The sequence below is a fragment of the Aythya fuligula genome, chromosome 16, assembly GCF_009819795.1.
Source record: "Aythya fuligula isolate bAytFul2 chromosome 16, bAytFul2.pri, whole genome shotgun sequence".
In the NCBI taxonomy this organism is placed as follows: Eukaryota; Metazoa; Chordata; class Aves; order Anseriformes; family Anatidae; genus Aythya; species Aythya fuligula.
The window spans coordinates 6,770,986-6,796,194 of record NC_045574.1 but is presented as its reverse complement, the minus strand read 5'-3'; the positions used below and the strand labels follow the sequence as shown (position 1 = coordinate 6,796,194).

Genomic DNA, 25,209 nt, shown 5'->3' with positions numbered 1-25,209 from the left:
TTGAACAAGCAGCAGAGATGTAACTGTTCCCCAAAACTGTACTGAGAACCTCCTCGATCAACCGAGTGCTACCACAGCTACAGCCTGCACGTGTGCTCCGAGCCAAGCGGTCTGACAGCCCATTCTGGAGGCAGCAAGCCATCGGGAACCCAGGTCTGTCGGGAAAAAGCACGGTGCCTCCCAGCTCTGGGTATCAAACGCACACGACGTGAAGCGGCTCCCAGCTGCGCGCAGGGAGCGATCTCGATCTCGCTTCCCCAAAGACGCCTCAGGGAGACGAGCAGCAGCAGGGAGCAGACGCGCTCCGAGGCCCGCGGCCGCCGGGACCGCCTCCGGGCGCCGGCCCCACGCGAGGCTCCGTCCCCGGGGCCGCCGCGGCCGCCCCCCGCCCCGCAGAGCCCCGCCGGGAGCGGCCCCGCGCCGCTTCCTGAGGCCGCCGGGGCCGGGCTCCGCCGCCGGCCCCTCCCCGGCCGCGCACCTCCCGCCGCAGCCCCCGCCGGGCCCCGGCCCCGCCGCTCCCCCGGGCCCGTTCGGCGCCTCTCTCCCGGGCCCCGGCGCCGCCGCAAGGTCACTCGGCCGCCCCCAACGGCCGGGCCCCGCGGCGCCGGCGCTCGGCGCGCTCCTACTCACCTGGGCCGCGGGCGGAGGCGAGGGGAGAGGAGAGGAGAGGACAGGGAGCGGGGGCAGGGGCAGGGGCGGGGGGCGGCGGGGGCGCGGCCCGGGCCCCCCGGCCCCGGCCAGGCGGCAGCGGCGCCCGCTCGGCGCCCCCGGCCCGGCCCGGCCCGGCCCTTTGTGCGCGGGGCCGCGTGCCAGCCGCGCCGCGCCCGGCCGGCCTCCCTCCCCTCGCCTCGCCTCGCCTCGCCTCGCCACGCCGCGGGCCCGCAGCGCAGCGCAGCGCGGGGCGGGCGGGAGGCGCGGGCCCGGCCCGCCCGGGCGCCGCCGCGCTCTTACCGAGGGCTCTGCACGGGACAAAGGCGGAGAGCGGAGCCAAACCGCCCCCGGGCCCCGCTGCGCGCCGAGCCCAGCGCCACCGACCGCGCAGCGCCACAAAATGGCCGCCTCGCTGCGGCGCCGCCACCCGCCGCCGGAGGGGGCGGGCTCGGGCCGGGCCCCTCCCGCTCGCTGCTGGGCCGCGGGGGCGCGCAGCGCGCTCCCTGCGCGGCCCCGCGGGTCCCGGTCCCGGTCCCGGTCCCGGTCCCTGCGGAACGGCGGCGGCGGCGCCTCGCGGCCGGGGCGCTGCGGGCGAGGGGTGGGAGGACGGCCCCGGCCCTGCCGGCGAGCGGCCTCCCGACAGGCGCTGCCCCCGGGCTGGGGCGCGGCAAGAGGTTTCTGCGTCCACCAGGGCTCTGAAAAAGGGTGAAATAAACCCAAAAAACACCAAACACCGCGTGCCCGCTGCCCTGAGGGGCTGTGTCTGTCTCCTCTGCGGCCCCCAGGCAGCTCGCCCTGCTCCAGGCCCCGTGCTGCCGGCCCTTGGACAGAGCCTCGAAGCCTCCTGAAAATCAAAACGCTTCTTCTCAGTTCTATGGTAACTTAAAGCCAAGAACATGCTGGTGCAGAACAGCAAAAATCTCTGCAGGTTGAAGTTCTTAACTTCAAATATTGCAGGATTTGTTGCTGTGGGTGATAAACTCTCCTGGTTCAGGGGGTTTGCCTGAGATAATCCATCATTTTCTGCCCGGAGGCCACGGACAGGTGAATGATGGTCACCCGCCAGGTTTGAAGGACGAAAGGGGAGCTGTTGGGGCCAAGGTGCCTGCGGGGCACGTGCTGCAGGTAGTGCCAGTTTCACTTATAATCACTTCAATTTCAAATGATCATTTCATGGAGAAAAGCTGAAACAATTTTCAATTTTCAGTCACTAAGGAGTTGCTTTTTTTTTTTACTTTTTTTTTTTTTTTACTTTTTTTTTTTCCCCAGTTTGCAGGGTACTCGTATACCCCACGTGTGTCAGCAGCGTGTACAGCTGCATGCAACAAGGTGAGTGGGCAACCCATAGCTCCGAGTCTAAGCACTTTTCTCTCATCTTCGTCCTGCCAAATAACCACAGAAACTGCTGGCGCTGCACAAATCCAGTGACATCAGCCTCACCCCAGTGCCATGAACAGCACTGGACCCAACAAGCACAAAGGCTGGTGCAAAGCACCTTTTGTGTTAATGTTTCTCTGATGTTCTTGTATGTTAATGTTTCTTACAGCTTGTGAGCTGTGTGCTGTGAATTTGTGGAAGCAGGATGACTTGCTAAAAATGCCATAACAGGAGAAAAAAAAAAAAAAAAAAAGTGGCAGAAAATGTAGTTATCAGTTTGGACTATTTTTAACCTGGGAATCTCACATGTGGTTTTAACATTGCAGGTTTCTAGAGACAAGAAAAAAAGATTGCAGAATGAATTAAAATAAAAATCAGCTAAACAAAACCACTCCAAAGTTTTGAGGAAAATAATTTCCTTTTTTTTGTTTTTATACTTTTACTAAAATGTAATTGTAGCGTTTATGGTTTTGTTTCATTTTGTTTTGAGAGCACTATATTTTATTAAAGTTTTGACCACTTAAAAAGCACTGAGCCTTAGAACATCTGTCATGAGAAAGCAGGTGTCAGAAACCATTTCCTTCTCCACAGAAATGGGTCTTTCTAAATCCCATTGTTTATGAGTTGAGGGAAATAATGTCTTATTTTCCCTTTATCTCCCTCCTGCCCCCTTCTTTCCCACAAGAGCAAACTACTTCTGGCAATCTATGGAACTGTATATACCAATTTGTGATGTCTTTTTCCTTGTGGGTAGTCCAAGACTTCAGATTCAGTGTCTGATGTCAGTGTTCTTGGTTGACATTTATTGTAAAACCTCAGATGTTAGATATCCAGCCTGTCTCCACAGTCTGCAGAGCAACAGCCTTTCCTGGAGAACAGCCTCCCCCTGCATTGACATCCACAGCGAACAGCAATGCTGTGCCTGCCTCCAGCTTGTCCCTGCCTAGTGTAAGCAGAAGAGGAGCGTGACCACGGCACTCACCTGTCTGGGACAGGTCCTAGCCCCCCTCAGGAGTTCAGCTGGATCAGTTGGGATTCACTGTCTCACACATCAGAGAAACCAATGAATGCAACTGTGGGCAAAGTGGGCTTTGCAGGCTAGGGAGGGTTTGTCTGTCCACTCTGGGAAGTGATGCTCTTCTCACCTGCAGAGTACCTACCACATTCAGCATGAGGGGTGCCATGAACCTTGTGAGTCACTGTCAGGGAGCAGCAGGAGTGGGTTGCTGTGCCGGGACAGGCGAGCCGGAGCAGGGGTGGCAACAGAACATGAGGGCAGTGCCCTACCCAACACTGTGCAGTCCAGTGGTGAAAAGGGAGCAGAACAGAGCCAGTGACAGCGATAAGAGTCCAGCATGCAAGCCCATAGTGATGAGGCAGGAAGGTCAAGAGAGAAAGTAAGTCAGCCCATGTGTTGGGGTCAGGGAAGTCCACGGCCAGGCACAGGAGTAGCTGACCTGGCTCAGGCAGAGACCAAGGGTGATGCTTTGTGTTTAGGTGACATTCCCAAAGAAGAAGGAGGAAGTTCCCAGTGAGGTGTTTTCCTTTGCCACCTCTTTCTCTTCAAGGTCAGCTCTACAACTGTGCTCTCACAAAGCTGGCCTTGAGCACAAGCAGCTGAACTGCTGAGGAGTGTGCTCCAGGCTCTGGCACTTCCCTTGCCTGTTGGCGAGCCAAGCTTGCTGACCAGTTTCCCCATACCTCAACAGAGAAAATCAGGCATGTGGCAAGGGCAACGCATCCAACCAGCCTCCTGCCTCCACTTCAGCACGAGAGGATCCACGATCAGAAAGCGCCTCTTGCATTGACTAAAAAAAGAGACTGAACAAGCTGCAAAACGATGCCATCCGTGAGGCCAGCCTCTGCATTTGGCTGGAGAAATCCCGTGCAGAAGACTCCCCCCTCCTCCCTGACCAGCCACCCAAGGGGCCGGTGTGGCAGATGCAAAGGGTGTCTCTGCGCCCATGGAAGTTTATCTTCTCCTGCACAAAGGCCCAGCCAGCGAGAGGCAGGGGAGCCTGCAGCTGCGTGCCGTGCAGCCCACGCGGGGTCACTGCAGCCCGCACTAAAGCAGCGCCACAGCGCAGGGAGGCCGCAGGCTCCCAGCCTGCCCGAGCATGGTGTGGCTCAGCTGCCAGCAGAGGTGGTGTGCTGAGGTGTCCTGGTTTCAGGAGGCTGCCCCAAGCATGGGCTTTGCAGAGCCGGGTGGGGATTAGAGGAGGGCCAGCATGGCTCAGGGGAGTTTACAGCCATAGGCCGTGCCCTCAACACCAAAGATCAGTCCGAGGATGAGCTTTGTGTCCAGCCCTGCTCGTAGTGGCTCATGTTGGAACATTTTTGGAGGCCCCCCCATGTCTGGCTGACCTCTGGGCGAGGCCCTGAGGCACATATAGGGGCAGGGGCTCACTCACCAAGTCAGTGCCTCTGCCACACAGCAGCACTCCATGCCTGGGCAGTTTATAGCTTAGGCCATTTTGTCATTCCTTCTCCGTTGGCCAGAGCAACCAGAGAGACTTGGAACTGGCTGTGGATCTCCAGGTAGGATGTCTGCCCTCAGCCTGCGCAGGGCCAGCACAGCCCCATTCGTGGAGCAGTGTGGCAGAGACGTGCAGGCACGTCAAGGCACCTAGGCACCCCCATGGTGATTCATCTGGGAGCAGGGGGAGGCTGTAGCCCCTTCCATCGCCTCATCCTCTTTGGGCTCCTGGAGCCATGGGGCCTGCCTGAGAGTAAGGACACACCGCAGAGACACCCAAGCCCGGTATCTGGGTGCTGTTTACACTTGCAGCACCTTTGTCTTCCCCAGCAGGAACCAAAGCTGGGTCATTTCAGGGGAGGTTGTACCACATGCTGGAACAGTTTAATAGCTCAGTGGCCTCAAAAGAGAGGGGCCCCACTCCTCCTCTGTCCCCCTGCTCTCCACATTTCCCCTGCAGCCCGTGTGGTCACCACTGTTGCTTGTGATCTGAATGAAGCACCAGAGCTGGCACAAGGTGGGATGGAGGAAATGGGGCTGTGAGTGGAGATGAGTTGACACAGGCCATTAGTTCTTCTTTGAGGAAGCAGCATCTTGTGGGAACAACCTGTGTCTTGTGTTTCTAAATGGCTTTGTGGGCTTGGGCCCTGAATCCTGCCAGTTCCCAAACCTGGCAGCTGAGGTCCCAGCCCCTTGTGTTTCTCTTTCTGACCAGCAGTTTGGCCTGGTAGCCCAGCACTGGGCTCCAGCTCACACCTGCGCTCTGTGAGAAGCCAAACAGCACATGGCAGCTGCTGGCTGCACCCAAGGGCTGGTGGCCCAAGGAGACACCTCCTCTCCAATAACAGCAGGTAAAGCAGGCACTAGGATACCAAGAAACCTCAATTTGAAACTCTGATGTGCCTGTGAACACCTGAGCCCTCCTGCCCTCCTCCCTGGGGCCCCTCAACACCAGCAGCCAGACCTTTGGGCTCTCTCTGCTTGCATTTTCGCAGAAAGACTTCATATTCAACCTTGTGTTTTCACATCTCCATATTCCTCCTCCAGACAGCAGTGATGAAGGCAATCCACCAAGGAAGGGACTCAGGCTCCCTTTACCATATCAGCAAACACCAAACACTTCAGACAAAGCGGAATGGCTTTGATGGTGAGGAGGAGGAAGCTCTGGGTGGAGGCTGCAGCAGGAGGAGCCCCTGGGAGCTGTAGGTTCAAACCTTCCTGGACTGGGCAGCGTCTTGAAATGGTGCCCCCTATTTGAAAGGAAAACTGACTGATAAGTAACTCAATGCTGCAATATGTCCCAAAAGCTTTACCTCATGGCCTCCTGGAAGCATTCAACTCCAGCAGCTCTATACAGGGTCCATCCCTCCTCAAGGATGGAACCTAGATGGTTCCTCAACCACCTGCACCTGGTTCTCTCCACCATTAAGCATGGGTGACAAATGTTACAGGACAACAGGAGCTCTGGAAGCAGCAACACTCACCAAGCAAATCACCTTTATCCATTTTATCCTTGATGATTGTCCCATAGATGATCTCTGGGTGTGCCAGAGGCTGAGTGCTGCTCTTCGGAGCCCCAGCTCAGTGCCAGCTCCACTAGCCAGTTCTGCTGAATTTGGCACTGGTTTGCCGTGCTCACATCAAACCCGTGCTGGGGCAGCATCGGGGCAGGGACCCTCCCATCTGTGTCCCTCTGCTACGCTGCTGGGCTCCTGATGCAGGCTCACCTATTCCTCTGTGTCTTGCCACAGGGATGATTTAGTGCAAAGCTTAACATGAAGCTAAAAACTGGTCTCCCACAGCCTGGGAATCTGGGGGATAAGACACAACTCCTGGGCACCTCACATTTACAAGGGGAGGAGAGACTGCAGAAAGCTTCTCTACCAAGAGGGGTGGTGGGTGAGCAGTATGGGTGGCCCTGTGGGGTGGCACCACATCCTGTAACACTGGGGTCCCAAAGCGGGTATGCCCAGATCATCCTTCAGAGAGGTCCCAAAGCCACCCATCGTGCTCCAGCAGCTGCCCAGCCTCTTGAGGCGCTGGGGTGGAGTGCAGAGCTCAGACCTGAGGGCAGGTTGCTGGGAGCTGGCAGAATTGCTTTTACCATTTCTGTGTGCAGATCCACAGGACGCGATGGAGGAAACGACAAAAAACTAATGCCAGGCCCTGTGCAAAGGCCCTAAACCAGCCAGAAATTCACCACCAGCACCCAGAGCATGCAGCACTGCAAGGGTGCAGGCCCCTTTGGACACATTGCCCTTCCACAGCCGGTGGCAGGTCTAGGACAAGTTGCACGTGCTGCCTCTCCACAGGGTGCGGAGGACAGGTGAGCTGTGTCCCAAGCCACTGTCACACACAATTTTTTAAGCAATGCAGGCAATTTTTTAAGACTGCAGGAGTGAGCCCAAGCCTCCAAGCCTGAGCTGAAGCCCTTGGTTTGTGGGCTTTATTGATTTGGCCACATCGGCCAGAACAGCCTTGGGGAACACCTAAATGCTGGGCTGCCAACCTCCACCTAGGAAAGGGCTGTTTGAGGTTAAAACACTATTGCTCTTCCTTCTGCTGTTGTTGCTGCCTGTCCTGAAAGCTACAGGTCCACTCCTTGTCTGTCCTGACAGCACAGCTGGTGAGAAGACCATGATTTGGCCATCGCGGGTGGTTGTGTACTGCTGGGGTGACTGGAGCAGTCCTTACTTGCTGTGCTCTAAGTGCACCGCCTTTTCCCAGTGCCACCAGCATATGATCAGCTCCAGAGCATCGGCAGCCCTGGTGAGACTCAGGACAGTAACTTGTCACCACCCGACTGAAGTGGCAAAGGTAGCACTTGTGCTGCAGCTCCACCACAGGATGTGACCGGTGTGAGTCTGGAGCACCACCACAGATGGCTCCTAGCTCCTTCTTGGGGTGGGGAGGAAAGATCCAGAAACTCCTCCAATCTGAACATAAAAATGCCCCAGCTGGGTCAGCCCTGCAGCCTGTGTAACCACATCTCCAGCAACAGAACAGACTATGCAGAGGAAGCACGTGCCTGCAGCACCCACAGCTGCTGGGTTAGGGATATTAGCAGTACATCCCTGTCTTATCCTCTGACTACCCGTTTGTGGAGCTATAGTCCATAAACTTGCCTAAATCCCTTCTGACCCTGAAGGGCTGCAGAAGATAACTGCTCCTGTATAAAGTATTCTCCTTTATCTGCTCCTCCCTGATCTCTTCCCAGTTTCACTGACTGCCCCACAGTAGCTCCCTGAGAATTACAAACAACAGAAGTAGCCCACAGCTTGCTTTCCAAGTGCTGATGTCATGCTGGTTCCCAAATATTATTCATGAACACTGACATGCAGGCTGAAACCTGCAGCTCCAGGCAGGCACAATCACACATCAGATTCACAAAAAGAACCAGGGACAACTATGGAGACTGTATTTATTATTATAACAGAAGAGAGGCTGCTTTACTGATCTGTATTTACAAATCTGTTGGCAAAGAAAGTAATATCCAGTGTAATTTATTAGCCTATTTTACAGCCCTGGCAAGAAGCATTCATTTGTAATAGCAGCAAATGCCTATGATTTGATTGCCTGCTACAGCTAAGTGCAAGGAATAACATGGATCACCAGTCTGGTGGCTGGCTGCAGACACATGCATCTGCAGCCCAAAGAAGGGGGCAAGCACATGGCTGCTCCAGCCCTCATGGGGCCAGGATGTGGCACCCTGAACCTGTTCAACAGTTCAAATTTTGGCAAAACATGGCAAAGCTGGTAACCGCCTGCCTGTCTCTGTTTCTGTGAATGTGGCCCCAAATCTGAAGCATGAGGTGCTCAGCACTTTGGAAGGCGAAACAGAGCTGAACTCCTTGGAAGCACTTGGATAGGACGAGTGTGTGAAGCAGATCCTTGCACATTTTTTGGCATGTTTGACACAGCTAATCCTGACAAAGAAACAAGGTTTCCTGGACCACAGAAGCATCTGGTGTAACAAGGGGGACCACGACTCTCGGCTCATTTGGCCACAAAATGGATTTGCACTGTGGAGCTCTCTGAGTGAAGTTGTGCCCTGGAAACCCCACTCACAGAGAGAGATTCAAACAGACACAGGGCACCCTCTGCACATGGCACGTTGTGTCCGTGCCTTTGGTTCAGGTTCAGACATCAGCTTGAAACCTCACTCCTTGGCTCCTGCAATCCAAAGAGGGCGATTCCAGGTCCCCACTTGAAAGGGAGGGGGTGCAGAAATGCAAATGCAACCTTGGACGCTACCAGTAGACTTAGCATTGCATGAATGATCCCAGCATGCAGCTCTTTGCTGCAGATCTGCCTCCAGCACAGAAAACACTTCAGATGAAAAGAATAATGCCAGGATGCCACAGAATTAGAGATTGCTGCTTGCTAAGGAACATGCAACAGTATCTGGAGGCTGCAGGGAAATCTACGTGCTGCCCCTTGCTGTGCCTCACTTCTTGGTGGCACATGGAAAGCTGCAGGGGTTTAAAAGCAAAAGAGAGGACACTGAGCTGACAGTACTCTAGCACGCTCCACTGCACCTCAGCTGTTTGGACCTGCCTCTTCCCTTCCTTTCCTACACCCTCTGCAGATCCAGTGAGAATTTGGTGGGAAAAGCACTGGTGCCACAGCTGACTCCAGGCAAGAGGCAATGCAGCTGCCCTGCCTGGAAGGGCACACCGCAGCACAGGGGCACTTCTTCCCACTGGTGGTCTTCCCTGTTTTCTCTGGACCAGGGCTGAACCAGAGGGTGGGCAGAGCTGTCTGTGAAGGACCTGGTGCCAGGAAATGGGGTTGCTGGAGCCGCGGAGGCCGCTCTGAGCACCACTGGCACATTCTCAGCTGTTCTTCAGGAAGACTGGTGTCAGCTCATGCGGCACATGCAACAAGGGCCTGGCAGAAAGGAGCTATGAAGCTGGTGGGGTTACCCCTCAAGGATATGGCCCACATTAGAAGGATGCCAACAAGACTGTTGCATCTGTAGGCGGCCAGGTGTGCAGCCTTCCTCTTGTCCCCAGGCCCCATGGTGTGGGTGGTGCTGATTTAGCTCCACGCAGGGATGGTCCCACAGACCGACCACACTGCTGTGTAGCTCTGAAACCGCCTAAAGGAGAGGGTGAGGTGGATACTGTGCTGAGCTGGCCTGCCTGAGCTCCCAGGCACAGGATGTCTGTCTGTCTGGCCGTCCAGCAGCAGAGGCTCAGACATCTCTCCTCGGGTTGCAATACGTTTCCACTCATCAGGGCAGTCCCAGGAATCCCTCTGCCTCAGTCAACCCCCCACACCTTCACAGCTACCTACCAGCAGCACCATGGGGTGCCAGAACCACCCTCACGCCTCCAACCAACAGTCTGCAGAGGTAAAGCAGGCTGGCTCCATAGCAGTGGGTGCCATCCCTGTGAGGCAGTTATGTCCCCCAGGACCAGCTTGTGCCACAATACAGGAGCGATGTCCTCCTACCTGAAGCCAACTCTTCCTCCAGAAAGGAGATGGAGAATCTCACTGCCTCAGGCAGCTGTCTCGTGGGTGTCACAGCCCTTTCAAAATGCAGCCAGTTCCGTGGCTCCAAGGAGGAAGCCTTCCCCCCTCTGACACACAGAGGCCTGGCATGTCCAAGGACTTCCAGGTCCTGCTGCTGAAATGCCCAAGCCTTTCAAGAATGTCTAGTCCTTGTCCTTGAAGGGACATGTTGGGAGACGTTCAGGGGCTAACCTGGGGTGTGAAAGCAGCAAGGACAACAGAAGAAATCTAAGCAGAGAGGAGAAGACTTCAGGCACCCAATGACTCCCCAGGGCAATATCCTGGACCCCAGGGCCAGTGCCTCAAACCAGCCCTTTGATGAAGCTGGTGTCCAAGTGTACTATCAGCATGCGAAGGAAGGACATTTCCTTGCGTGTGTTCTCAAAGATAATGCGAGGGTCATCAGACTGACAGCGCAGGCAGTTAGGGGCCATCACCATGGCCAGGTTGTTCACGTCCATCTTCGTTCTGCCCACATTTGATGGCTGAGCAAAGATCTGCAGGTAATAAGGAAAAGTTGAGCTGTAGCAGTAGAAAAGGGCAAGGAACTCCAAACATGGCCTAAGAAGAGATGCAAGGACAACAGAGATGTGGCCTCCTTGAAGGACAGTGCCCCAACAGCCACACATTCACGGGGGAAGACCACCATGCTCTGACTTGGCTGATGGTGTGGGAGTCTCAGCAGACAGGGAACATCCTGCAGATCTCAACCTTTCCCTTTGGGACCAGCCCCATACTCCACAAGATCAAGAATATAGTTTATTGCTCCAACAAGGGACAAGCCCAGAAAACCTCCCTCCATTAATCCCACCTTAAATACAAATGAGAGATCCTAAATGCCAGCTGATGGCGCACTACAGATGACCCCCCTTGTGCTCTATGCTCCTGGCTGGCATCAGAGGCAAGGATGGTTGGGGCTGCCTACCTGCAGAAAGTGTATGAGGTAACACAGCACCAGTCTGTTGAGCTCCGGCAAAAGATGCACCACAGCCACGGCAGCGTCAGGGTTCTCGTAGTTACTGATACACTCTTTGTAGAACTGCTGGGGGATCACAGGCTCCTCCAGCTCCCGATACCACAGCTTGAGGAGAGAGGCTGGGCAGAAAGCAGAGGGCATGAGAACAGCTCTGGTTACCTCCCCACCACGTTCAGAGACAAATTTGGCAGAGAGACTGAATGCCTCAGGAACCGGAGGACAGAGGAAGGATTCTGCAGTTGTCCCATTTCACCTTAGAGGTCAAGTCAGAGTTGCTGGGAACAAGAGTGCTGCTCCTGAATGACTCCCAGCTGCCCTGCAGGCTGCTGGGCTCGTACAGCCTCACTCTGACGGACCCTCCACCACCCCCAGTGCTTTCCCATGGACAGCATTTGGAAAAGCAGCAGAAAGGCACAGAATAAAAAGCCAGTTGGTGAAGACAGCTCGCAGAGTACAGCACTATGTACATGTCCCCAGTCAGCAGCATGCGTCCTGGGCTGCTCCTGTACCTTCCCCTCTGCACTGTACCATGGCTAAGGCTGCACCGTGCACACATGCAGCATTCCCCTACCTGGGATGTTGGGGTCACTGAGGCCACTTGGGATTCTCCACTGATCCACCTGCAACTTCAATGCGTTGACTTCATCTATGTCACCAGGTATCCTGCAAACAGAAGCACAGCAAGGATGCTTCAGAGAGCACACAGTGCTCGGCAATATGCCCAGCGTGGCAGCAGGCCAGCAAATGGTGGCTCCAAAACTGTTTCTGAGACCCTGGGGAGAAGGGAGCACACAGCAGCAGTACCTACAGAAGCAGTTCGTCAGAAAGAATGGCTTGTCTGCTTTTAGACACAGTTTTAAGATGGGTGTGGAAGAAACACCTGTCTCCTTCCCACTAACTCAGACATCCACTGCCATTTTGTCCTCAGAAGCAGTTATTTCCTGTAACTGGGCCTCCCTGCAGCACATTCAGGCCAGACAAAAGAAGCACCTCTGGCTAAATAAGCCAAGATATTAGAAACTAATGCAGGGCAAAGTTGAGTCTTCTGCTAGCTACCTTAAATTACATTTAATAACTGAAAAACTAATTAAAGTCTTAAAACAAATAACAATGAAAAAAAAAAAAACACACAACCAAACCAACCCCTGAACCCCTGTGTTCATCATACAGATTTGCTTGTCTCCCTTGAATCCTCACATGTTCACCCAGGAGCAAAATACCCTGAGTCTTGCGCATCACCAAGGCTGAAGTGTTGCATTTGATGAACTGCTTTTATCCGACAGATTCTGTCATCCTTTATAATTGCTTTCAGTCACTGGAGAGAGTTCTGATTGGCACCAGTCTGCCTTTCAGCATGATATGTTCAGGGAGATCCCACGTGTGATAATTATCTGTAACTTCTCCTCCAGTGTTAATTACCCATTGAAAGCAGGAGAAAAGCAGCAAAGCTACAAGCAGGGCACCGTAGTGAGTTCATTGCAAGCTGCTCTTAGAAAAGCTCCCTCCTCTACAGCCTGCCTTCTGCAAGGGACACTGCAAGTCACGGCAGTACAGTGCTGTGCTTTAGTCCCTGTTTGGTGCCAGTCACTCCCAGTTCAATTCAGCTTTCCACCTACTGGGCCATCCCTGCACTTCTCAGCATCAGCATCCCCCCACCACAGAAACAAGCAGGACACACAGGCTTCCTCCAGAAGAGGTGTGGGAAACTCACACACCACAGCTGTAGCTGCAGGCTCCACCAGGAACCCAAAAGCTTGGCCCTTCCCTGTACTGGCAACTACTGTTTAAGTTGTGTTAAAGGTTGGATATGGTGCTTAGGGACATGGTTTAGTGGGTGACAGCAGTGGTAGGGGGATGGTTGAACCAGATGACCATGAAGGTCTTTGCCAACCTTAATAATTCTATGATAGAAGTTCAGTGCTGTGCCTGGGTATGTGCTGTCACAAGTGCCGATCACAACTACAGTGTCCCCTCTGTGCTAATGCATGCAAATGGACTGATGCTACTTAAACATATGATTCCTGAACCTAGAGAGGTTGTTTGTTTTTTCTTGTGATCTGTGACAGGGTGCTGTTCTCAGGGAAGGGGAATCACACGGAGGTCAATCTTGATTTCTTAGCTTTAAGGGCTGATAGCGTGGGTGGATCAAGAGCAACACAGAGTCGCAGAAGCTCACCTGAAAATCCCTTCTGTCTGTTCTCCTCCCAGTGCCAGGACCTGCTGCGACAGCTGCGTCTGCACCCACGGCAGCTTGTGACCCGGATACATGTCCTGCTGCCGCAGCATAATTTCCTCCAGAGAACTGCCAAAGAGTGACGGTGTCACGATGGCATTTCTGGCGTGCGTTATCTCTTCTACTGTTGGTTTACGGAGGCCCTGGGGACAGAGGAGAGCTCAGTGCAGCTGTGGGCTGAGAGGGCTGCTCGTGCATGTGCCACCTTGATGTCCCCCTGGGAGCCCCTTGCAGCAGCACAGCTCTGGTTCTGCGCGTGCCAAAATCAGGAGGGCTCAGCTCATTCATCTCAAAAGGAGCACAGAAGCTGCTGCCTGCTGGCAGGAGGCAGCTTTGGAGAGTTTGAGGTGTTTCTGCAGGGATTTGTATGTGGTAACAACTCCAGCAGCGCTGGGTCTGAGGCAGCTCAGTTGTGCTGGTGTGGCAGAGGAAGGCACAGGGCACGTGTACAGCAGCCCTGGCACCAGGCAAACACTTGGCCACGGGACAGCTGGAAAAACAGCCCTGGGAAAAGAGAATCCCAGGCATGTTGAAGCCCAGGGCCTGGCTTTAGATCAGGGAAAGCTTCACTCTCAGAGCTGCTAAAGCTCTCTGAGAAGCAGGCACCAAGGGAGCATCCAGGACATGTTTCTTCTGACAGATGCTTTGGAAGAGGCTTTTAAGATTGCCTGGCGAGTGACAGCACAGAGCACAGGATGGGATGGGTGCTTCTCCCGTGGGCTCTGCTGACCCCTCAGTGGGCAGCAGCAGGCAGGGGCTGTGGTGGCGTGTGATGCATGCCTGGACGTCTCCTGCTCTGCCCCAACAGGGACGCCCTGGAGCCATCACCCCTCCCGAGGTATTTCAGCTATTTGCTTATTGTACATGGAGTCCAGATGGCAGGGAGGCCCCAGAGGGATTTGCAGAAATAAAAGACAACCGGATCTGGCTCAGAGACTTAGGATGGACAGGTTGGGGCTGCATGCCAGCGTTCACAGCTCCGTGTGGAGGAAAGGGAGGAGGGGGATGCCTGTACCAAGCATCTCCACTGCATGACTTTGGAAATGGGCAACTCTACAGTAAGCCAGCTGCAAGACCAAGCCCAGGCAAGCTCTGCAGAGATGGGCATCCCTTGCACAGACAGCTCCTACTGCCCTGGAGACAGGCAACCATCAGCTTTGTCCTCCATGTCCCCAAAGCAAGCACTCAGTTCTGTGGCCAGCAGCACGGCAGGCACTGCTCTCCAGCAGGAGCACAGCAGGAGCCAGGCAGCAGCCTTGTCCCAACATCCACGGGGAGAGGAGCCGTGACCAAGCCTCCTCCACTCTCTGTATCTCCATTTTCCATCACTGAATCAGCAGTGACCTCCAAGCACCACAGGATGGATTTCTCTGGGACCTGGAAAGCCGAGTGCCATGCAGGCAGCCTGAGCCTCCAGAACTGGGGCAGCAACTCACCTTTTTGCCTCCGGTGACAGCTACTTTCTGGAGTTTGCGGTAGCAGTATTTGGCGTATGTGCTGATGGGCAGACCTGGCAGGAAGGATAAACAAGACGTCAGCCCACAGCACTGTGCACCCGCCATGCCACAGTTCTTTGCAAAGCACCAGCGCAGCGCTTTGCACTGGTACAAATGCCCGCCCCCATTTTGCGCAGCCTGTTCTGCAGGCAGGGCAGAGGCTGCCGAAACCTCACGTGGAGCATGCCGATACATCGTGGCCCCAGAGAAAGGCAGTGTCAGTGCGAGTTATTGCTTGGCCTTGGAGGGATTTGACTTCTGACTCAAGGCTGGCACTCTGAACCTCCCACCCCTGCTTGTGCGGATCACAGCCCTGCACACACACAGTCTGACCCCGTCCTGACTCAGTGCTCGGCGTTCACAGCCTGGGCATGCATGTGAGCATGAGTCCTCGTTCCCTGCTGCAGAGCCAGAGTTGTGGGACTCACACACACAGGACTGGGTATTTAAATATTGCTCGATCTCAACCAAAGAGCATGCAGAGGCAGTCTCTTGCCAGGAAAGATTTCAAGTGCTTTGAACACATTGTTTATGATTCAAGAGCTGGGATAGTGAGAGAGGCAGCAACGTGCCAGGGCTGGAGAGCACTGAGCCTAAATTCACGACTCCAAGGGGAGGCACAAAAAAATGGAGACCATCTTCCCAAAGCCCTGCAGGAAGCAGGGCTTTCCTGGCACTTTCCTGGCAGCAACCTCCTCCAGCACTACCTTTTAACATAAAGCTCACGTGTGCTCTGTGATGCATGGCAAACCTGGCACACCAAAGCTCAGGAGTTTCGCTGCGAGAGCTGCAGCCCTCTGCAAGAACGGCTGCTCTTGTTGTGCTTGGTTCAGTGAACTTTGAGGGTGAGTGGAGCCAGGATTCACAGAGCTAATCCCCCCATGACACCAAGGGAAATATTTGCACTGACAGAGCACTGATTGCTGGGAGAGTTTTTCCAAAACCGTTGGCCTTTTGTTCTTTTTCAAATCAAGCCCAAATTGCTTGCTGAAAGCAGTGAATAGATCTGCCCTATTTGATTCCTTGCCAGGCTCAAAGCTTGCAGCAGAGTTCAAAATACTTGTGGCTTTTAAGATCTACATTCTGGTCAGATGGTGCTTATTTCAGATCAGCCTTTCAAGCACTCTGTAGCTTAGGTAAGCTGGTCAGGATCCTGGAGTTCCTCAAATCCTCTCAATGTAGAGAGAAGACAAGCTCTCCCCAAGCAAAATGACAAGTCACGAAGGGGAGAGCTGTGCTTTCCTCCAGAAAAGCTGTGCTTTTCTCAGCCAGCAGACAAAGCACAGCCCTTGGCTCCCCTAGATGAAACAAGCACACCCTGCCTCAATGAATCTGGTCGACTTTAACGTCTGGAGTGCAGCCTCCCTGCTACACTGGAGAAATGCCAAAGGAGGTACAACAGCATCCCACAGGCAAAAGGAAAGTCAATTTTAAGAATTTCTCTGGGGAATATCAAAAGCAAACTACTCTCTGTATGCAAAAATCCTGCTAATTCCAGACATGATTTATACTGGGAATGTCTAAGAATTAAAGAAAACAAACACAGTGAACTGCTTTGTGATGTTTCAGTACGTTGGGTTACTGCTTCTGTTGTTAAAAAGTACAGACCCAAAGCGAAGGGTGCTCCAGATTACAGAGGAGTGAATGGGAAAAAGACTGCACTGTGTCTGTATAACTGAACAATTACACATGAGGCAGAGCCTTCAAAACTAATGATAGGAAATACTTTCTCACATTGTAATTAGACCATAAAGCCCATGATCACCCTAAGACTTTAACAAGGTTTGCAAAGGAACTGGTTACTTCAGAGAGCCTGTGCTGCTGACACGTGGGCAGCACCAGGCGGTGTCTGGGAGAAGCCTGTTTTCCCAGAAAATACCCTGGGAAAGGCGTAAATCCTACATCCTGTGCTGTGTGCAGCGAGACATCCTGCTCCCAGTGATGCTCAAGCTGCGGCCTCTAACCCAAGGCGGGCTCTGGAATTTTGCACAAATAAACTGAAAACTAAACTCGCCCCCTGCATGAGGGGCTGGACCTGCTACTGCCCATGGAGCTGCATGGCCAAAAAAGCAGATGGAGCCTTAAGGCACGGGGTGATGGGCTTGCTGCTGCCACTGGCACAGAACGCATGGCAGCTCCCTCAGGGAGCCGTGCCTTGCAGGAGCAGCACGAGTTCCTGTGGCGCCTGAGGTCAGCCCTGCTGCGGAGTGTGGAGGAGAGTCAGAAAGGCCCAGAAGCTAGTGGTGAGCTGGAGAGGAAAGAAAGGTAAGGGAGGTGAGGAGGATTCGGCATCAGCCACTGCTTTTTGCAGCCATTGGCCCAACTTGACCATCTGGCAGCTCTCAAAATGCCCAGCTAGGGACCTGCCCGCAGCACAAAACACACGATGCAGTCGGGCTGTCCGCAGCAGGACGGCCAGGTACTGCCTCCCCTCCCCGGCTGAGCCCCGTGGTGCAGGGACAAGTAGCGTTAGCCTGTACGGACAAGGACAGGCTAACACAAGGTAACTGCACTTCTCTGAGCACATGATGAGCCTGTAAAATCCAAGCTGATCTGTTATTTCCTGTGGTACCACAGTAGCCCCAGGAGCTCGGGAACAGAAGACTCCTCACAACCCACACAGTGAAAAACAGTTTGCAAAGGAAAATATTTTTCCATGTGCTGGCCTAAAAACACATGCAAAGAGCTTCCTGAAGAGCCTCTCCTTTTATAACAAGTTGAAATCCAGGCAATGCACATGCGGGAGCATACCTTCTGGAACAGACTTGAATGCCTTCCTGCCAAAAAATGTCTTAAAAATGCAGCAAACAATGTGGATTCAGAACCCAGCCACAGGACACATATTTTAGCACAGCAGAAGCTGTTGTCTCAATATTTCTGTGCTCTACCACTGCGTCTCACAGACCTCAACCTGGCCCAAAGTCCTTTGTGCAGACAGGCTCCCAGGCCCCCAGCTGCCTGCCCTGCTCTCCAGCAGCAGGGTAGGAGCCTCCCAGGCTTTGAGCTGGTGCTGTGCTCCTGGTTTGGATATAATCAAGCAGTTCCAACCACAACAGTGCCTTAGCCCATCCTCCCCCTTCCTTACACCACCAGCATGTTCCTCTGCATCCTGGTAATGCTGCTCCATCACCATTCCCTACATGTGGACTGCCAGACTTCATCAGCCCAAAGGCCCACATGAGTCTGCAGCCTGCATCAACTGCCAGAAGAAAGAGAAACAGACACAGGATGCATGAAAAATGAGTATTCCCCTGCTAAGATCTCCTGCTAACAGCATGTGGGAGATACCCTGCGGCAGCGGTGCACCTGGACCATTAACCATTAACTGACAGACCTCCCTTCTTTGAATTTGTCCCATTTCTTTCTAAACCTGTTTGCATGACACCCTGCTTTGCAGACTCGTATAACTTCATTTTGTGCTTCCAGACAGAGTACTCCTAAACCTGCTGCCTGACAACAAAGCGGGGTGGCTTCCAATCCTTCTGCTGTGACAATGAGAAATTTTCTTCCCCCTGGGGACCCCAGTGCCAGGGCATGTGGAGCGGGCACAGGCACAACCGTGGCTGAACATTGTTTTGCTCTCTGCCCCTTTTCTAAAAGCTCCCCATTTTCTGTTGGTTTTCTGGCTGCTTCCCAGCACAGTTTTCAGAAATCCATATACAGGCTGCAAAATGTCTTTTCCCACTTGAAAGAGCCTCCCCCTGCATGTGCAGTTAAGGACATCTCCCCCATATACGATACTTTCCTTTGCTGACCCAATTTCCTCTGCTGCTTGATCACTTAGTTACCCTCGTGAGGTCCCTCTGCACCTTTAGTTTTTACAGCCCTGCATAATTCTGTACCAACACCAAGCTGTCAGCTTGTTATTATCCTCCTTGTACAGACTCAGACCAAAGCCCAGCATACATTCCTGAAGGATCAGCAGACAATCCTTCTTGTGAAAGCAGATCATTTATTTCTTCTTGTTATTCTTCTGATTTTCAATGGATTACTGATCCATGAAAGGATCTTGCACCACCTTCATACTTCATTTACTCACAGAAAATTATACCGCAAGATGAAGATTGCAGAAGTAAGCGTGGGAAACTTAAAAATATTTTTTGGGTGTTAATCACTGCTTTAACTCCATTTTTCACTGAAAGACATACATGCCTACATATATACTATTAAAGTCTATTTGAAGATAGTATATTTCATTTCTGTTTGGATTTCTCTGTAAAACAGATGCATACAGATGCAGTAGCAGGAAAGCATCTCACAGCTACTAATGAACTCCTTGAAACAACCCTGGAACTTCAGGGAACTGCATCACACCCACGCGACACAAGGAAAGCAGACATGCCTGGTGGAGCAACTGTAAGTACCCCGAGGAAAAACCTGGCCCTTTCAGCAAGCAGCAGATAGCACCTGGCACATTCCAGCAGGATCGCACTGGATGCAGCTGCAGCTCCCCTGGACTCTCGGGGTCAGACTCCAGAAAAAAATCCTCATCGCCAGCCCTCTCTTCCTGCTGCTCTGTGCCTCCCTTGCTACACCTTGCAATCTTTACAGCAAGCTGGCAGGAGCCCTACAGGCAAGCTCAGTTATTCCAAAGCCCCGTTCAATTTCCAGAGTGGGTCTTTCCTGTGCAATGAAGTGCGCAGGGTCCTGTGAAGGGAGCAGCATGTGGCCTGTCATCAGATACCCAACTAAGTCACAAAAGCATTTCTGACTTTCAAGTGCTTCTTTCTGGAAACTTCATAAAAGCTCTCCTGGTGTTCTTTTGAACACAATGTCACATGTATATATATACACACACATATATACACAAATAAAAACTATCTCTATATTCCTAAACCCACCTCCAGCACACACAACACAGACAGGGAATCACGCAGCAGAACTGCTCAGCCCACACAGGCTGAGCACACCCTGTGTAGAGCAGATCAGGGAGTTGTCCCACAAAGATATCAAAATCCCTCTAATACAAGCAAGATGACTTTTCAAAGGCTCAGAGTAGACTGAGCTCTTAAGGGCCTGAACAGGAGAGGAAAAAGACATATTCCTACAACATGTGTATTCCCCCATGTGATTTCAGGCCTCTGCACTTAATCCCGCAGGAGACAGGCTAGTGAGAGAGCGAAGGACAGAAGCTCACAGCAGGGGCTGTGACCAAGGAGCCTCCTCAGCCACTTGCCACACCTGCAGGTGCCACTGAGCAGCAGTGACTCAGGGCAATCACCACTGGAGTGCAGCTCCGATTTCCACGTTTTCATGCACCTGCATGATGCAGTGAGCCAGGGCTCAACGACGCAGGAAGCTGGACTCCAGCTCTCCACAAGGAAAGACACCGAGGCTATGAGACAAACTGCTGCCTGATAGGAATTCATAGGCTTGACTCAAGTTTCCTAGAAACAATATAAAAACTTGAATAGACTTTAGTCCAGGAATATTTTAGGCCAGAAAAAGTATTATCTGTCCTCCTTCAGCCAGAAGTAAAAACTGGAGTAATGCTACTATAAAAAACAAACAAACAAACAAACAAACAAACAAATAAATAAAAAGGAGCAATAGCTTTTGTCCATTCAGTAGAGATGTTATTTGGGCCCTGGACCACAAGACCACAAGACCAATGGACCTGGCCAGCCCAGGAAACCTGGACAAGGAGAAGCCAGTACTTGAAAGAGAAAGGCAGAGCTCTTTGCCAGATATTGATGCCCTGAAGGTCCTCAGGTTGGGTGGTGGCTAACAAAGTCCATAGCTACAGCTGAAGACAGGTTCTTTCCACAGTGCTGGCTCACACAGCCTTTAACACTGACATATACTATACAGAAGTCTGCAGCTTGCACAGACTGGTTGAATTACTGCCCCAGGTCTGCATCCAACTTAAGGTCCCGTTTTCTCAGTCACCTGTCAGTGAAAGGGTTCCCACCTACCACCACACTGCTACCGGGGCCCTGTGCACTGCCAGCGGCCACCCACACTGCTCCCAACCCCTCTCACTGGGCACCTGCAGTGAAGTTTCCTGTATCTAAGTCTATGCACTTAAAGAAATGGTCTGATTTTCAGCAGAGCTCAGCAGCCCAGCCTGTCTGAGGTTAATGCCCTCTTGGCTCCCTGTATGCTGTGCCCCCTTTTACCTTCCTCTTCGGTGTTTTGTTTCCTCTTTTTCCTGGATTTTGAGTTCTTCTTGTTTTTCAGATCCACAAGCTCCTTGATGCGCTGGGCAACTGAAAATTCAAAGCACCATTAAGTGAGCATTGAAGGGGACCAAATGCTCCCTGTCCTCCTCCCCTTCAGTGTAGTGGAAAGAGCTTCTGGATTAATAACGTAGAACGTTAAACCACCGAAGCCCAGCACTGCGCACAGACAGGAATGAAACCAGCCAGCCTAGCTTCAGCAAGGGGAGGTCTGCTTGGGGTCCTGTACCACAGCTGGCTCCAAACACAACGTGTGAGGGGCCCAGGACATCATTCAACTTCTCTGAATAGCTGAATAGTTAAGGAGCGGCTTCAGGCAGCAAACTTAGGCCTAAATAAACTTACTGCCCAAATACCAGAAGGTATAACCCACTCAAATAGTTCAGATTACTCCTCCTTGCTGCCTGGATCCTGGTGCCAGCAGGGTGACATTACAATCCTGGGACAAGCGTAGCTGGAGGAAAAGGATCTGGGGGAGAATCCTCATGAAAACCCTAACCAATACTGCACATCCAGTGAGACCAGAAGGCAAGGGTTTGCATTGCACCACTGCTGCCCCCAGGACCCAGATGCGCATGTTCTCTTCAATATCTTTATCAACGATCTGGATGAGGGGATCAAGTGCACCCTCAGTAAGTTCAGAGATGACACCAAGTTAGGTGCCTGCACTGATCTGCTTGAGAGTAGGAAGGCTCTGCCAGAGGATCTGGGTATGCTGGACTGATGGGCTGAGGCCAACTGCATGAAGTTCAACAAGGCCAAGTGCTGGGTCCTGCACCTGGGGCACAACAACCCCAAGCAGCGCTAGAGGCTGGGTGATGAGTGGTTGGAAAGCTGCCAGGCAGAGAAGGACCTGGGAGTGATGGTTGAGACTCTGCTGAATATGAGCCAGCAGTGTGCTCAGGTGGCCAAGAAGGCCAACGGCATCCTGGCTTGCGTAAGAAGCAGTGTGGCCAGTAGGGCTAGGGAAGTGATCATCCCCCTGCACTCGGTTCTGGTGAGGCCGCACCTCGAGTACTGTGTTCAGTTTTGGGCCCCTCGCTACAAGAAGGACATCGAGGTGCTCGAGCGAGTCCAGAGAAGGGCAACAAAGTTGGTGAGGGGTCTGGAGAACAAGTCCTACGAGGAGCGGCTGAGGGAGCTGGGATTGTTCAGCCTGGAGAAAAGGAGGCTCAGGGGTGACCTTATTGCTCTCTACAGGTACCTTAAAGGAGGCTGTAGCGAGGTGGGGGTTGGTCTGTTCTCCCACGGGCCTGGTGACAGGACGAGGGGGAATGGGCTAAAGTTACACCAGGGTAGGTTTAGGTTGGATATTAGGAAGAACTTCTTTACCAAAAGGGTTGTGAGGCATTGGAACGGGCTGCCCAGGGAAGTGGTGGAGTCACCATCCCTGGAGGTCTTTAAAAGACGTTTAGATGTAGAGCTCAGTGATATGGTTTAGTGGAGGACTGGTTAGTGTTAGGTCAGAGGTTGGACCAAGTGATCTTGGAGGTCTCTTCCAACCTAAATGATTCTGTGATAATGTCTGCACCTGCTCCGAGGATTTGTGGGAGACTTCAACTTGTGTTTGAAGCCTCAGGGGGACATAGGCATTCTGGTTTCTTGATTGAGACTGGACGAGCCACAACAAGCACTGCTAAAATAGTCACAAATCAGCCAATAAACACCCTCCAGGTTGGAACTTGGCTTTTCTCTCTTTTTTTTTTTTTTTTTTTTTTTCCAAACAGGATAGTACAACAATTTAAAACTGGAGCAATAACCAGATATATGGGTTAGGTAGGAACACCTGCCTTTCCAGGTAATGCTGGGCTGGTACCCGAGATTTCTAAAAGGCATCTATTCATAACCAAGCCATTATTCTTCAGGGTCCCTGACTACTTGCCATGCTAAGGCCCATTTATAGCATTAACAATGGCTCCCTAAAAAGGTCTGTACTAACATAATTTATTTTGTTTTTCCCCCTTCTTCAAAGAACTTCGAAGACATCAATCACATCTTCAGAAACCCAAGTTAAGTCTGTCCATGGCAGGGGCTGAAGTGGCTCTTTTCAGCACTGATATTGCCATGATGCTCTTTAAGATGAGCACAGTCTAGGGCTGGCATTTTTTTTTTGCCAGGCACAAGTGGGAATTGTAGGGGGAAGATGAGCTGGTGGCTGCTTCATCCTGCTGAGGAAGGATGGACTCATGCAGTGCATGGTACTCTCAGGGATGGAAACCACAGCACTGGCTGGTGACTCCCTGTTTGTTGTTTATTATTTAAATAAGCCTCTGAATAAATGTCAAAACCCACCAGAGTGCTGCTGGGGACAGAATGTTATGCATGAAGCACTTACTGTTTTCATCGCTGTCAAGGTGGCGATAGATATAACCTTCCAGGTAAGACTGGAATTTGGGTGATGGGGAGAAAAAGGCCAGACTGATGGCCATCAGTTCCCAGCCCCATGCCAGGCTTCGGTAGCATGTATTATCTGTTGTCTGACGGATCAGTTGTATGTAGAGCTCGTCCCGTAAACCTTGCATGCTCCAGCACTTGGTGACCGTGACCAATGCCACGTGATTGCGGTCCATGCGTGTCTGGCGATCTCCCATGTAGCTCTGCACCAGTTTGAACATCTCACATGCCTCTTTTTTGATGGCACGGTTGCTAGTGATGAGCATTGGTTTTTTGATAGAGCTGCCGTTCCATGACAGCATGTTGGAGATGGAGATCCTGCGGCGGAAGATGCCCTGAGTGTGCATGTTCAGGTTTTTAGAAGCCCAGTCTGCCATGCTGCTCTGGGAGATGGGCTTCCGTAGAGTATTGTAAGGGAAATGATATCCTGTGCAGCCACCGGGCTGGCCACTGTTCTCCTGCTTGGGGTCCACCTCTATTGTCCCAGGCTGCAAAGGAGAACAGATGTGTTAAAAAAAAAAAGCAGCTTAGTTGACTCCTTATCCTGACAAGAAAATTAACAACAGTGAGACATGAGGCTACCAGCAACTGTAAAACAGTGAATCTGTACAAAACAAGGGGTTTTGCAGAGTATGTTACTGACAACTGTAGTACTGCAAGAGCCTGGCTGGCACAGTCACACACTTGACACTGTCCTCAGGGGAATCTCTGGGATGTGGGATAACGGGGCTGATTATAAAAGTTGTTCCAGGGCACCTGGAGACAGCCCAGGCAGGAGCTGGGCTGACTCCTAAAGGAGCCATGCAGCATTGTGGCCACACCAAGGCTCCAAGTGTCTCCCTGCTCTTCACCTCCCGGTTTTCCTGGAGCCAGGGGAGCCCAGTAGGAGGGTGGGGAACACCAGAAGGTGGCAGACTAGGCAGCCAGGCACTCCTACCTTCTTGCCTCCACCCTCTGTAGCTGCTACAATCCCATAGCTGCTTCCTGCCTTTAATATTTTTCCCAATTCTAGTAAGAAAAGACAAAACAAAATCATTGTTTCGAACTGCCGTCAGGAGCTTCTGAGCTTTGGCAGCCTGCGCCTGCAAAGCCTCTGTATCCAGGCATTCAGAACATGCATGTCAGGTCCACCAGGACTTTCCTAATGGAAATACTGGCCAGGCACACAAACTGGGTAGGAAAAGCTAACAAATGCACTGCAGAGCACGAGCACAGCTACTTTGATGGCAAGACTGATGCCCAGGTAGGATAATCCTACAAACCAAGGAGGTATTTTGGGAGGAAAGAATGGTAATTCTGGGGGCAGGCAACAAGTCTGATACAGTCACAACCCCGGGACGAACACCCTCACATCCACTGCTGCATCAAGCTCTGTAAAAGCAACTGCTGAGGTTACCACTGAGATCTGAAGGCTTGATGGGGATTCATGGGTCTGGGTGTCCCAGGACACTGGGCAAGGACCAGGTGTACACAACTACACCTACAGCAACAGTTAGATGGGTGCCCAGGGGCTGCCATCTACACCGTGCTCAATTACAAGCTCCAATCACACAATTTCAGGTGTGTTTGAGTTTGTGAAGTGAGAGAGTTGGGATACCTGCATGAGCCAGCTTCTCCCACCACTGGGGCTGGCTCTTACTGTAACCTACAGAAGCAGCACGACCTCCTGATGAACACGCCCAGCCCTGCAGCATCCTCGGAGAAGATCCAGGCTGCGGATACAGACCTGGCGCTCCTGCAAGTGCCACTGCACAGGACTCAGGGACACCTCTGCAATGGATCCCTACTTCTCCAAATTAAATTAGAATTGTTCAAAAGTACTGTTTTAGTTTTTCTCTTCTTCAGAGGAGCACAGACAGTTGATCTCCACACATGCTCTCTACCAACCCAACTTATCTGCTCCAGGTACA

General features: G+C 52.5%; 2 protein-coding genes across 4 annotated transcripts in view; both read right to left on the bottom strand.

Annotated features, from left to right (window-relative positions):
* PHF20 (PHD finger protein 20) overlaps positions 1-1,054 on the bottom strand; it is a 69,468-nt gene extending 68,414 nt beyond the window's left edge. For all 3 annotated transcript variants that reach the window (XM_032198122.1, XM_032198121.1, XM_032198124.1), the window contains exon 1: positions 952-1,054. The gene's annotated coding sequence lies outside the window, so the exon portion shown is untranslated. The remainder of the gene's footprint in view (positions 1-951) is intronic.
* Positions 1,055-7,929: 6,875 nt separating this feature from the next.
* The window catches only part of LOC116495730 (rho GTPase-activating protein 39-like), a 50,090-nt gene continuing 32,810 nt past the window's right edge, over positions 7,930-25,209 (bottom strand). The window contains exons 4-10 of the mRNA XM_032198407.1: positions 23,241-23,787; positions 20,846-20,935; positions 14,667-14,740; positions 13,174-13,373; positions 11,569-11,660; positions 10,947-11,116; positions 7,930-10,518 (exon numbers count right to left, since the gene is read on the bottom strand). Of these exons, the coding sequence (XP_032054298.1) occupies positions 10,324-10,518; positions 10,947-11,116; positions 11,569-11,660; positions 13,174-13,373; positions 14,667-14,740; positions 20,846-20,935; positions 23,241-23,787 (1,368 nt within the window). The 3' untranslated portion in view covers positions 7,930-10,323. The remainder of the gene's footprint in view (positions 10,519-10,946; positions 11,117-11,568; positions 11,661-13,173; positions 13,374-14,666; positions 14,741-20,845; positions 20,936-23,240; positions 23,788-25,209) is intronic.